This window comes from Manis pentadactyla, chromosome 8 (genome assembly GCF_030020395.1).
Source record: "Manis pentadactyla isolate mManPen7 chromosome 8, mManPen7.hap1, whole genome shotgun sequence".
Taxonomy (NCBI): Eukaryota; Metazoa; Chordata; class Mammalia; order Pholidota; family Manidae; genus Manis; species Manis pentadactyla.
In genome coordinates this window covers 47,817,806-47,832,036 of record NC_080026.1, presented here as the reverse complement: position 1 = coordinate 47,832,036, position 14,231 = coordinate 47,817,806, and the positions used below count along the sequence as shown (strand labels likewise).

The following is a 14,231-nucleotide window of genomic DNA, read 5'->3' as shown; positions in this document are numbered from 1 at the left end:
ATGAAGCCAACATCACCCTAATACCAAAACCACGAAAAGACCCCACCAAAAAAGAAAATTACAGACCAATATCCCTGATGAACATAGATGCAAAAATACTTAATAAAATATTAGCAAACCGAATATAAAAGTATATCAAAAGGATCATACACCATGACCAAGTGGGATTCATCCCAGGGATGCAAGGATGGTACAACATTCGAAAATCCATCAACACCATCCACCACATCAACAAAAAGAAAGACAAAAACCACATGATCATCTCCAGAGATGCTGAAAAAGCATTTGACAAAATTCAACATCCATTCATGATAAAAACTCTCAGCAAAATGGGAATAGAGGGCAAGTACCTCAACATAATAAAGGCCATATATCATAAACCCACAGCCAACATTATACTGAACAGCGAGAAGCTGAAAGCTTTTCCTCTGAGATCGGGAACTAGACACGGATGCCCACTCTACGCACTGCTATTTAACATAGTACTGGAGGTTCTAGCCACGGCAATCAGACAAAACAAAGAAATACACGGAATCTAGATTGGTAAAGAAGAAGTTAAACTGTCACTATTTGCAGATGACATGATATTGTACATAAAAAAACCCTAAAGACTCCACCCCAAAACTACTAGAACTGATATCGGAATACAGCAAAGTTACAGGATACAAAATTAACACACAGAAATCTGTAGCTTTCCTATACACTAAAAATGAACCAATAGAAAGAGAAATCAGGAAAATAATTCCATTCACAATTGCATCAAAAAGAATAAGATACCTAGGAATAAATCTAACCAAAGAAGTGAATGACCTATACTCTGAAAACTACAAGTCACTCTTAAGAGAAATTAAAGGGGACACTAACAAATTGAAACTCATCCCATGTTTGTGGCTAGGAAGAATTAATATCATCAAAATGGCCATCCTGCCCAAAGCAATATATAGATTTGATGCAATCCCTATCAAATTACCAGCAACATTCTTCAATGAACTGGAACAAATAATTCAAAAATTCATATGGAGACACCAAAGACCCCGAATAGCCAAAGCAATCATGAGAAAGAAGAATAAAGTGTGTGTGGGGGATCTCACTCCCCAATTTCAAGCTCTACTATAAAGCCATAGTAATCAAGACAATTTGGTACTGGCACAAGAACAGAGCCACAGACCAGTGGAACAGACTAGAGATTCCAGACATTAACCCAAACATATATGGTCAATTAATATTTGATAAAGGAGCCATGGACATACAATGGCAAAATGACAGTCTCTTCAATAGATGGTGCTGGCAAAACTGGACAGCTACGTGTAGGAGAATGAAACTGGGCCATTGTCTAACCCCATATACAAAAGTAAATTAATTCAAAATGGATCAAAGACCTGAATGTAAGCCATGAAACCATTAAACTAGTGGAAAAAAACATAGGCAAAAACCTCTTAGACATAAACATGAGTGACCTCTTCTTGAACATATCTCCCCGGGCAAGGAAAACAAGAGCAAAAATGAACAAGTGGGACTATATTAAGCTGAAAAGCTTCTGTACAGCAAAAGACACTATCAATAGAACAAAAAGGAACCCTACAGTATGAGAGAATATATTTGTAAATGACAGATCCAATAAAGGCTTGACATCTAAAATATATAAAGAGCTCACACGCCTCAACAATCAAAAATCAAATAATCCAATTAAAAAATGGGCAGAGGAACTGAACAGACAGTTCTCCAAAAAAGAAATACAGATGGCCAACAGACACATGAAAAGATGCTCCACATCACTAATTATCAGAGAAATGCAAATTAAAACTACAATGATGTATCACCTCACACCAGTAAGCATGGCTGCCATCCAAAAGACAAACAACAACAAATGTTGGCGAGGCTGTGGAGAAAGGGGAACCCTCCTACACTGCTGGTGGGAATGTAAACTAGTTCAACCATTGTGGAAAGCAGTATGGAGGTTCATCAAAATACTCAAAACAGACTTACCATTTGACCCAGGAATTCCACTCCTAGGAATTTACCCTAAGAATGCAGCAATCAAGTTTGAGAAAGACAGATGCACCCCTATGTTTATCGCAGCACTATTTACAATAGCCAAGAATTGCAAACAACCTAAATGTCCATCGGTAGATGAATGGATAAAGAAGATGTGGTACATATACACAATGGAATACTACTCAGCCATAAGAAGAGGGTAAATCCTACCATTTGCAGCAACATGGATGGAGCTGGAGGGTATTATGCTCAGTGAAATAAGCCAAGCGGAGAAAGAGAAATACCAAATGATTTCACTCATCTGTGGAGTATAAGAACAAAGGAAAAACTGAAGGAACAAAACAGCAGTGGAATCACAGAACCCAAGAATGGACTAACAGGTACCAAAGGGAAAGGGACTGGGGAGGATGGGTGGGTAGAGAGGGATAAGGTGGGGGGAGGAAGAAGGGGGGTATTAAGATCAGCATGCATGGGGGGGTGTGAGAAAGGGGAGGGCTGTACAACACAGAGAAGACAAGTAGTGACTCTACAACATTTAGCTATGCTGATGGACAGTGACTGTAAGGGGGTTTATAGCGGGGACCTGGTATAGGGGAGAGCCTAGTAAACATAATATTCTTCATGTAAGTGTAGATTAAAGATAACACAAAAAAAAAAAAGAAAGAAAGAAAGAAAAGGGGGATTACTCCATGATAGGATAAAACTAACTGTAAATCAACGATTAATGCATGCTGACCTCCAATGAGTTCTAAACAATGGTATAAAGGGCAGATCAAAGTGTGGGCAAAGGGTCTGTTTGTGTTTATACAGAGGATCAAAGCCTAATTTGGCTACCCAGAAAATGAACTAAGATACGGTATGAAGAACTTCCAACATCAGCACTGTCTGGAAGAGTCATACCAGAAGATGATCATCAAAAAACCTCAACAAAGATCCAGGCGATGCTGCAGTTGTAGCTGCAGTCATCCCACCGGTTCCTGGACTTGCCATTGGAATGAAGAAGGAGATATCTAAGCTTGCCTGTGCATACAGTAAAACAACAAATTTGACTGGATCTACACTGTTGGAACCCAACCAAGAATTAGGAGAAGTGCAAGTTGTAGCGCTCCAAAATCTTACAACTACAGACTATCTACTGTTAAAAGAACATATGGGATGTGAACAGTTTCCAGGAATGGGCTGTTTTATTTGTCTGATTTCTCTCAGACTGTTCAGGTACAGTTGGACAATATCCATCATATCATAGACAAATTTTCACAAATGCCTAGGGTGCCTAACTGGTTTTCTTGGCTTCACTGGAGATGGCTGGTAATTATAGATCTGCTTTGGTTATGTAACTGTATTCCTATTATGTTAATGTGTGTGCGCAATTTAATTAGTAGTTTAAAACCTATACATGCTGAAGTTACTCTACAAGAAGATATGTCAAAGAAATAATAAATCTTCCCATGTTTTCTTCCGTCTGCTACCTCTATAGCTTTTCTTCTTCCTTCCTAATTACAACCCTTAAATAGAATTCGTGCCTCATATCGAATTTACCGAGTATCATAATTCCTCCAAGCGGTAAAGATACCTCAAGACAAATGCTGGGCATAGAAGCCACAGGGCATAAATCTACAAAGAAGTAAAAAGCTAACCTTTTCAAACAATATTGCTTCTCTCTCACTTACCAACTTTACATTTCTCTGTATGGCCCCGGAAGATGACTGGTTAGCCAGAGATGGGTAAGATTCCTCAAGGGAGGAACAACCTAAGACAGGCACAGTCGCAGGGGGGGCCATCAGGTGAGAAATAGGGGATCAACAGAGGTAAGGCTTAGAAATTCATCCCCCCTGTTTTGAGAGAAATCTTCTGCATCCGTGGATGTTTTATTGCCCTTGTCTAGCTTGGAATAACACTTAGTCTACAGGCACACACCTGATCATCTATATTTGCTCTCTTACAACACTAAACTAAGTTTTCTACCTTTATCTTACATCTACCTACCACTTCAGCATTTTATTAAAAATAATAATAATAATAATAATAAAGGGAGAAATGTGGGATCCACATATAAATCAAGTATAAAAATCAAACGAATATTCATATTTGACCTGGTTGTCTGTAGTTCATAATGTATGATCAAAACTGAAAGTTTCTGTGATGACTGCCCTTGTACTGTTCACCATGTAAGAACTTATTCACTATGTAAGAATTTGTTCACCATGTAAGAACTTGTTTGTTATGCTTCAGAAGATTGGAGACTGACAAGATTTAGGCTGGGGGTGGATTAATGATTGTGCATTGAGCATTGACTCCCCTATATAGAATTCTATTGTTGTTAACAACCATTTGATCAATAAATATGAGAGATGCCCTCTCAAAAAAAAAAAAAAAAAAGTCAAAGAAGCAAGATTGCCACAAGTAAATCTCAAAGACATGGCAGCACTTGGACAACATGACACGGAGGATACTCTAATTGTGCCTACTGAGTACCTCTATCTTGACATCTTCCCTCTTCCAAGTGCCCTTTCCCAGAGAAGGGCTCTAGCATTCTTGATTCTTCCTTTTCTTCACTTCATTTACCTAACTAGTCATTAAATAAGGTCTACTCTACCTCTCTCAAATTACTTACATCTGTCCATCTCTTTGTTTCTACAACCACTTACCAGTCCAGCAACTATGATTCCCACAAAGGGATTATTGCAAGAGCATCATAAACAGACTTTGTTTCCATTTTTGGCAGAATGGTGGTCTTAAATTGAGCATACCACATTCCAACTTGAAACCTTTCAATGGTTTTGCAGTGTATGTAGAAAAAACCTAATTCCTCTATGTGGTTTACAAAGTCCTTCATAATGTGGCCCCTGCCTGCCTCTGCAGTCTTAATTTTTACCATTACCCCTTCTTTGCTTTCATACTGACCTATTTTCAGTTCTGTGAATATGCATGTTTTCTAGTCCTTAAAATAAACTGATTGTTCCCAGACATTGCTACAGTTTAGAATCAATTGGGTTTCTTTAAAAACTGCTGATGTCTGGCTCCCTCCTCCCAAGATTCTGTTTTAATTGGTACAGGGTTGAGATCCACACACAGGGATTTTTAAAAATTACTCATGGAGTAATTTTAATGTGCAGTGATGTTTGAAAACCATAGGGAAAGAGCTACCTGCTCTGCTAGGAATATTCTTCTTTACCCACTTCACCTGGAAAACATTTAATTATCTTTCAGGCCCAATTTAAAAAAACAATCCTCTAACTCCTGACACAAAATGAGCTGCCCCTATAATTAGTGCCCCTGTATATTGGACTCCCACTAGCCTGTCTTGTATCATATTTCATTGTAAATGATTTTATAACTGTCATCATTCCCTATCAGACTTAAGAGGTCAAGAACTCTGTTCAACTTTGTTACTGTTAGACCCCCAATGTCTAGGCAAGAGGCTAATACACATTATGGGTATGATAAATACTTGATGATGTGCTGAATACAGTGAAATCTCAAAAGACACATTAAAAATAGCAAAATAAATTCACAGTCAGGAAGATAAAGAACTTGTTGACAGTGAACAAATCTGGCTATGGCTGAAGAAGGACTCACTTACCTGTTTAATGACATAGTGAACCTCTTCAGAATTGAGAACACTACATTTAATATCACTTGGCTTACAAGGAGTAATTCCCTTATAGACAAGAGGTGTGTAACATTTCATTGCAAATTTCAAGTCACTGACATGCCTCCTCTCCTCTAAAATATCTTCAAACTCATCCCACTTTTTCTGCTCCTTCTGTGGATAAGGCAAATGAAAAAAAGTAATGCACATACTGTAAAATAAATCAGGACAGATTAAGGACTACATTGGTGAGGTTTCAACTTTGCTACAATTTTTATTCTGACATATGAACAAGACAGTATTCTGATGTTAGATTTTCATCCAAGAAAAAAAAGTAATGAAAATTAACATCAATAAACTGATATTGAATTATCATAGTATTTTATTATTATGCTTTTACTTTTATCTGTGGAAAGCCAGTACCCTTTTGGGAAGGTTAACAAAGATAATAAAGATCTAAAGTAATCTGATCAATTTTACAAGGTTTCATCAATTACACTGATAAATTTATTTTGTCTGTCTCTTCTACTTAGCTTTAAAAATTAAAGCATAAATTAGAAACTCAAAATTATGTCAAATCAAACCACCTGGAAGCAAACAAAAGGAAAATTCACTCGAGTGTCCAATACATTACTAATGAAAAGTCTGTATTTGCTTTGACTGCTTGCTTACCTCCTTTGAACCCACTGCAGTTTAACTTCTATCCAGCCAGCCCCTGAAACCATTTATCAGACTACCAATGACTCCAATGAGTTATTCTTAAAAAGTTTGTTTTTCTGATTATAAAATAGTAGTAGTAATAATAATTAGAGCTAACATGTAGTTGCTTACTGAGCGTCAGGCACTAGTCTAAGACATTTACCTATTAAAGAACAAGCCTCACAACAAACCCGTGAAGCAGTTGTTAGCATCACCCCATTTCTCACGGAGAAACCAAGTGAAATAAATCACCCAGGGTCCCACAGCTTGCAAAGGGCAGAGAAAGGACTCAAACTTGAACCTATGGCTTCACAGATGTTGTTCCTAACCACAAACCTGCGGTTAATTATGGAAAATTTGGAAACTTGTAGATATATAAACAAATATATTTGCCCATAATTTTAAATCTGAGGAATAACTACTCTTAAAACTTCCTATGTTTTTTCATTCACAGCTAAGAAATACTCTTTTTATTCAAAACATGGACCATACCAAATGGTTTATCGTGCCTTTTGAATTATGAGTATTTCTCTATATTAAAATGTTTTAAAACATTTTAGTGCCTGCATAATCACCTAACTTCTTAAAATAATTTTTTTATTACCAAAGTGATATATAAGAATTTATACAAGATGTACATTATAAGAATTTGGAAGATACAGTAAAGCAGAAAGAAGAAAACTAAAATTGCCTGTCATCCAATGATCCAGATATCATATTAGGGAATGCTTTTTTCTATGCATGTAGACACATTCCCCTCCCCTGCCACACACACATTTTAATTGGCCACCTGATTCTTTTCATTTAATGTCGAAAACACTCCTCCAAGTCATTTGAATCTCTTTCACATTATTTTTAATGTCGGACATTTGCACTATTTTTCATTCATTGCTATAATTAAAAAAAGTGTAACAAACATTATTTCTTTCTAATTTAATTGTTAAAACCTGGCCTCTTTCTAGTTGTGATCCTCTTAGACCTCTCCACAGCATGATGCCATTTTCAAACGCTCCCTCCTTTCCTACCTCCAACCACCCTGAAATTTTTCTACTCTGGTTTTTAATTCATGACTCTTTGTCATAGCAGAAAATTCACCTCATTCCTCTAATCCAGTGGTTCTCACCTGGGAGGGGTAATTCTCCCTCAAAACTACACATATGTTTACTTTCCCCCACTTCCCTTAATATGTTAGTATCTCAACCCGCTTTTCTTGACTCCATATGCTATGCTAAGGACCCTCACCTACCCAACTGGTTTAAAATACTAACTACACGTACTGCTGAACCTTTTGCCCTGTTCAGTTCTCCCATCTCTGAGCTCCTGATGTACACATTTAGTTGCAAACACTTCACTTTGGCCATTTCCAAACTGAACCTGTTTATCCTCTGTACGCTCCTACAACCTATTTTCCTGAAATCTCCACCAACACCCGCTGTGCCATCTACAACCCTCTGCATTGTTCCAGACCCCAGCTCCCTCACACTTTACTTCCCATTCACCCACTCCTCTTAACGTGGCCTTTCACAGTGTATCATGTCTCCTCAGGCACACAACCGGCATGTGTTCCCATCACAACAGCCTCCTCACTGCTCTCCTTGCCTGCTTTGTCGCCTTTGAATCAGTCTTCCACGCCGTCATGTGTTCTTTTCAAAACATGATTTTGACCAAATGGTTCACTGCTTAAAACACCTCAGTGACTCCTCACTTCCTTCGGAATAAGGCCTATTCCACTTCTGGTGTCATTAGAGAACCTCTATCTCCAGGCCTTCCCTTCCCTTCTGGACTCACCCACTGTTGGCCTACTCTTCAGTGAGTAACTTGCATTTCCCCAACACAAGTTATTCACTGGTACGCCTGTGGTCCTTTCCCCAGGCTCAGCTCTCTGCCTGGAATGCTCATTTGTCCCTCTGTCACCCTTGCTTAGGCATCACTCTTCTGTGAGAACTTTCCCTGAGTTCCTCAGATGGACTTACTCCACCTTCCTCATTAGGACTTCTTTGCCTAATTTACTACATACATCTACTAGGTTATGTATCCCGTAACATTGTAATTGTTTGCATGTCTGCCTCCCTACTAAAACGTACTTATTTTGCAGGCAGGACAGCTCGTGTCCTCTTTGTATTTCCAACATCTAGCTGTGTTTGGAATACACCATAATTGGACAATAACTGAATAACTAAATGTTGAGGTAACAGAAAAAATACAGAATGTTAAACTGAGACCACAACTAGGCATAATGAGAATATAAATAGAAGCAAAGGGCGCTTGAGTTTAAATATAAAAGGGTAGCATATAAAACATGAAATATGCAAATATGAACATTTCTATGCTCATGTATATGAAACATAAGAGAATTTATGAGGGAAAAATATTTCTAACTGCCACACTGCTGGTCAGCAGTCATTGTAACATATCACATACTCTTGCTTATAAGGCTGCAGAACCTTCTCAAATTTCACATTTCTCATTAAGTAATATACAGTTCTACATACTCAGACTTCATACAATGCAACAAACCATCATTACATAAATTATATAATTTTAGGGATAAAAGGGATCTCAGAGTCTTCCCTTTCGGTGGTCCTGGGGGTGGGAAGAGAAAAGGATCAGAATCTGCCAAGGAGAAAAAAATATATATATAAATATTTATAATATATTTCTAAGTGTATGTTTATATATGCCACATGGAAATATATTTTAAAATTATATATATATATAAATAAATACATATGGGGGAGGGCCCTCCCCCACTGTTCACTCATGGAAAACACAGAAGCCATCAACCACAGCTGCTGGCCACCTCCTCTGTGTCCCATTTCCTGACTTTCCCCTTAATTTACACTAAACCAGTCATCTCCTTTGAGTCTTTGCTGAACCCTCAACACATTTTCATGACAGCACTGAAAATACTTCATTAAACCTGGATTTGGTATCTCCCCTTCAAGACCATGAAATTCCTGTCTGGTAAGTAATGTGTTGTTATGTATTTTTGTATTCTCAACTCCTAGTAGGAGCTCAATCATTGTTTGGAGAGTGAAAAACGACTTACTGCATGAAGCTACGTCTTGAACCCTGTTGATGATGGTTCCCCAGTGTTCGCAGGCTGAAGCTCAAACTTCTCCCAGTCTGGCCTCAACCTAAGGCCTAATCCAGTGGTTTTTAATACAGGCTGTACATTAAAATCACAGTGTAGGGTGGGGTGGGCTGGGGCGAGTGGGGAATATGAAAAATATGCTGATGCCTAGGCCTCCTAGAGATTCTTGATGAATTTGGTTTGTGAGTCATACCCAAGCATCAGAATTTTTGATAAAAGTACTCTAAATGATCTCCAACTGCAGCCAGGGTCCAATGTTACTCCTCATTAATTGGCTGTCTCTATACCACACTGGAGAATCGTTTGCTATCATTAGATATTCTTAACAGGTACCCAGGACCACAATACAAAGAGGAGCCCAAGTAGGAAGATTCAGGTGAAGTACTTTCCCTCCCAGTTTGTTTCCCCATCTTAATCTTTCTCAATCTCCTGATTGATAGCTAAACATCCTTTCCTTGTACCTCCTTTTCAACTGCTCTGGAGGATTCATTCATTCAACAGATAACTGCTGAGAGCCCACAATGTCCCAGGCACTGTTCCACAGGTTGAGAATCAGCATGAACAAGGCAGCTAAGGCACATGCACGGAGGGAGCTTACCATCCCTTAAGGAAAGACAGACAACAATAAACAACTTAAACTCGCTTAGGTACTCCACCAGTAGCATGCTGGTAAATTAACTACTGGAGAGCTCTGATTTATAGAATTTGCCTATTTCTATGGTATATATACTTCCACCACAGCAGATTTCAAGCTGCTCACTGAATATGCACAGTAGCCACTGTTACACAGGATTTTCACTTTACAGTGTGATAGATATAATCACCGCAAGAGCATAGATAAAAGAAAAATTTAGTATAATAAGTAGGAAGTGCTGGGTTTTTATTACTTTTGTTTTTAACAGTATTTAATTGTAAATTTATAAAACTTCATCTTTAATTTTTACTAATGGCTGTGCTTTAACAGTAGGCTTGCACACATCATGAAAATTAGCAATCAGCTTTGAGAGCTAGTATGAGACTACTGTGGCATAACACCAGAAAGAGAATATAAAGAAAATACTAATGAGAAAGAGTGACTTGAGAACTACTTTAAATTAAATGGTAAGGCCTCTCTGAGGTGGTGATGTCTGAGCTAGGTCCTCATTTTAAAAAGGCAGGAAGGCAAAGTAACAGAGCATGCCACACAGAGGGGGCTGTGAGCACTCTGAGGAGAGCAAGCTCATTGCCTGAGAAGAACAGAAGGCCAGTGTGGCTGAAGCCCAGTGAGCAAGATTAATAAAATCAGTGAGGCAGCAGCTGCCTGATTCTACGGTCTTGAAGGACACTGTAAGGAGTCCAGACTTTTCACTCAGATTCTAACAGAAAGCAAAAGCTTGGGTTGTGGGTACACCAGTGATTATCCCTCCCCAGTCTTCATTCTGTGTTTCACTGAAAGATTTCAGGCAGACCTATGCCTTCAGATACAAACCACTTGATGATGCTGCCAAATTTACATATATTTAGACCAGACCTTCCTCTTTTGCTCTGGCACCATATTTCTAATTCTATTTGGTTAATTCCAAACAGCTCGTGATGTGTCTGGTCCATTAATATGATAAACCACAAGTTAAAAAATCATTAATTTTGCCTTGGCATCCCAAGCTGAACACATCCTGAACTGGAATTACTATTATACCATCTGACTAAACCTGCTCCTCCCCATATTTCCTATCAGCAAAAAGGCATCATCATCTGCCCAGTGGCCAAATCAACAGAAACCAGGAGTCAACTTCAGACAGCCTCCTGTTCCTTGCCACCACATTCAACTGTCCTAAATATCATACAAGCTCACCTCTCTCCCTTCTCCCCAGGCTCACTGGCCCTGCCTTACTTCAGGCTTTCATCACTTCTCTGGGTTACTGCAGTAGTGTCCTAACAGCTCCGTGCTGATGACATCACATTCTTTCCCAACCAGATTTCTTTCTGCAGTCTCAATTTAAGTGTGAGAGATAATCCACACAAATAACAAGGCCGGAAACCTAGTCATCTTCTCGGACGTGCAAAATACAAATCTGATCATCCTTAAATGGTCCCCTACAAAGTGAAGATTTTATCCTTAAGAATGTTGTACACATGATACCTAAAATTCCTTGAGGAAATACCTCTGCCTACTTCCTTAGTTTTGTTTCTCATGCCCCCTTTATTGAACCTTTACCTAACTACTTGGTTCCCTCAAACATGGAAGGGAGTGGTTTTCTTACATTGATGCCTAGGGCAGTCTTCCTCTCCCTCACCTCGCATTCACATCTCAGGTGTCCCCTTCTCTTAGAAGCCTTCTCTGAGTACCAAAAGCTCACGTACCCCTACTCTTTACTCCCACAACATACTGTGCATTCTTCAGTTGCTTATTTGTAATCATTTGTTTACTTTCATGACTTCCTTTGAAGTCTTTAAAGGTTAAGGGCTGGATCTTTAACTTCCCTATTATTATTGAGACTAATGACTGCGACACTGTAGGTAACCATTGTTGCAATGTTTGCTACACCAGCAGTATCTTAAATATTCTAAAACACTACTCTCAGATTAGATAGAGTATTGCACAGTAACAGTGTGGCTGAAGAAATAAAGACAATCAGAAAAAGAAATAGGAAGAAAAAGTTTCGGTTATCAGGAAAGTAGACTGCTGTCACAAGAGAAGCAAGCTGTCCAAGTGCAGATGTAGAAAAAGTTCACATGCAATTGCCTTAGTTTTTCATGTGAAAAAATTGCCAAAAGTCTTATTATTAAAGAACTACTGGTGAACAGGGAAACAAAAAAATTCATTCCTTTCTTTAATGCACGAGTAGAAAATTGAAATCAATTAATTCTCCAGCTAGTTTAGGGCTGAAAAGGTGAGTCAGATCTAAATAGCAACCCTCTTCCCTACATGCTATGCCAGAAAATGAGGCTGTAATATTTCCACCACAGAACTGTGGCGTGAGAAGGTCACGGAGGAGAGGGATTAAAGTGACAAGTCTAAGAGAAGCAGCCAGTTAACAGCAATTATAAGCCCAGAGCTCCGGACAGTGATGGAACAGAAGTTTCCCCAAGTTCCAAAGAACACTGGTATCCTAATATGTATTCTCTTTCCAAGCAGGGTCTTTTGTTTGTCGTGCTCTTTGTGTTCTCTCTGTTATGACATTCCTACACAAATAAATATATTTAAGTCAGAAACTGGCACTAACTGCCAAGACAGGTAACATTCTTTTAAAATGCATTCTTTTATTTCCTCCTAAAGTAGATAAAAATTAATTTAGTGGCAAAAAAAAAATCAGTAGCCCCAGGATTGTGCAATTCTGAAAGCTACAAAGCTTCTACCTCATAATTTCTTCACAAAAACGTTCTGTTGGCAAAGTGGGTAAAATAGAGAGAGAGGGAGAGTTGGGGGTGGAAGGGAAACTGGAGAAAGGCTGGCTGGCATTAGTTGTCTTCCAAAACGATTTGTGGAAAAAGTACAACGGCAGATGAAAGTAAAAAATGCAATACAAAATTCCAGAAGTTCCAAATCGTCCTAGAATAAAAACTTAAAAAGTCTTAAAAACTCTATGCCCACAGACAAGCCAAATATTTTTTCTCCAATTAAAATCACAGCAGCAAAAAGGACGGGATTTGCTCAAGACAGCCCACATGCACTCGCTGGAGAGAGCCGGATCCAATTCTCACCCCTCACTCCTCGTCAGGAGCTTACTGAAGGCCCGGCGCCTGGTGGAGGAAACAAGAAGGAACGAGGGGAAAGGAACCAGGCGGACCATCCCCAGCAGAAACTTCTAAAAGCATATCACACAGGTACACTCTCGGCCATATACCGTTACCTCGGAAACCAAGTCAACAACCTAACCCCTCTGCCGGAGTCTCGGGATCCACTCTTTCGGGCCAAGGGTCGTGGCCGGTAGGAAGCCGACACCAGGGGAAAGGGGTCCTCTCTGGCGGCCCCGCCCCAGGCCTCGTTCCCCCGTGAGCCTACCGAGTAGAGGAGCACAACAGCGCCGGGACTGGTGGAGTTGACGGAGAAGCAGGAGTTGGATGAACTGGAAGAATCCATGGGGCAGCTGCCGTCCCGGTCCCGGTCCCGGTCGGAGTCTGGATTCTTTGCTACGCGATGGTGGTGGTAGCGCTGGCGGGGGCGGTTCTTCTACGCTGGGAGGCCCCACCTCGCCTAGGGCGGTGGCACCCTCTGCAGCCGCTCCCGGGGACCTCGGGCGCCGCCATCTTAGCCAGGACGGAAGCCGCGCGGGGACCTGGAGCGCGCGCGCAGCCTGCGGACTCCGGAAGTGGGCCGTCTCGCGGTGGACTCCGCATGGCGCAGGACCTTGAGCTTGGGACGTCCGTGTTTCCCGGCTCGCAGACACATCTGGACGCTCTGCTTAGAAACCTCTACGACTTTGGTGAGTGCAGGGCCACAGAGCCCACGTGGACAGCGGACTTGAGGAGCCGAGGGTCCACTGTGCGCCCGGAACTGGACCGGCCTCTGCTTTCAGGCTAAAGGTTCTTGCACGGCGAGCACCTCTCCGCTTGTCGCCGGGTTCCGAGAATGGGTCCCGCACACAGCACCTCCATCGAGCTCACCTTTCTAGCCTCCACGATCAGACCCTGTTGGGTTACTCTTGGGGAATCAAACCTCCCAACTTTTCCTCAGTGTGAGGGCCAACCTAGTTGATTGTTCGAAGTATCGAGGCTTTCAGACGCAAACGGGATGATTCACACTGTACCTTGGGCTCTCAAAATAACCCATCTTCTCACTTTTTTCCCGGACCTCTGGGTAGCTCCCTTCCCCGACACCACCTCCAGGCCCTCCTGACCTTGTCACCTTGGGGCCACATCCTTCGTTGTGTC

General features: G+C 40.5%; 2 protein-coding genes across 9 annotated transcripts in view; one reads left to right on the top strand and one right to left on the bottom strand.

Annotated features, from left to right (window-relative positions):
* Positions 1–13,593, bottom strand: part of GNPAT (glyceronephosphate O-acyltransferase) — a 52,069-nt gene extending 38,476 nt beyond the window's left edge. For 2 of the 5 annotated variants that reach the window (XM_036909418.2, XM_036909419.2), the window contains exons 1-2: positions 13,363–13,593; positions 5,579–5,761 (exon numbers count right to left, since the gene is read on the bottom strand). In XM_036909418.2, coding sequence (XP_036765313.2) covers positions 5,579–5,761; positions 13,363–13,440 — 261 coding nt within the window. In that variant the 5' untranslated portion in view covers positions 13,441–13,593. Of the gene's footprint in view, positions 1–5,578; positions 5,762–8,370; positions 8,463–9,845; positions 9,984–13,362 lie in introns of all 5 variants that reach the window. The other 3 variants (XM_036909420.2, XM_036909421.2, XM_036909422.2) reach the window with 3 other exon arrangements.
* Positions 13,367–14,231, top strand: part of C8H1orf131 (chromosome 8 C1orf131 homolog) — a 36,815-nt gene continuing 35,950 nt past the window's right edge. For 2 of the 4 annotated variants that reach the window (XR_008998847.1, XM_057505724.1), the window contains exon 1: positions 13,368–13,783. Coding sequence is in view for 3 of the 4 variants with exons in the window: in XM_057505724.1 (XP_057361707.1) it covers positions 13,498–13,783 (286 nt within the window). In the remaining variant the exon portion in view is untranslated. Of the gene's footprint in view, positions 13,784–14,231 lie in introns of all 4 variants that reach the window. The other 2 variants (XM_057505725.1, XM_057505723.1) reach the window with 2 other exon arrangements.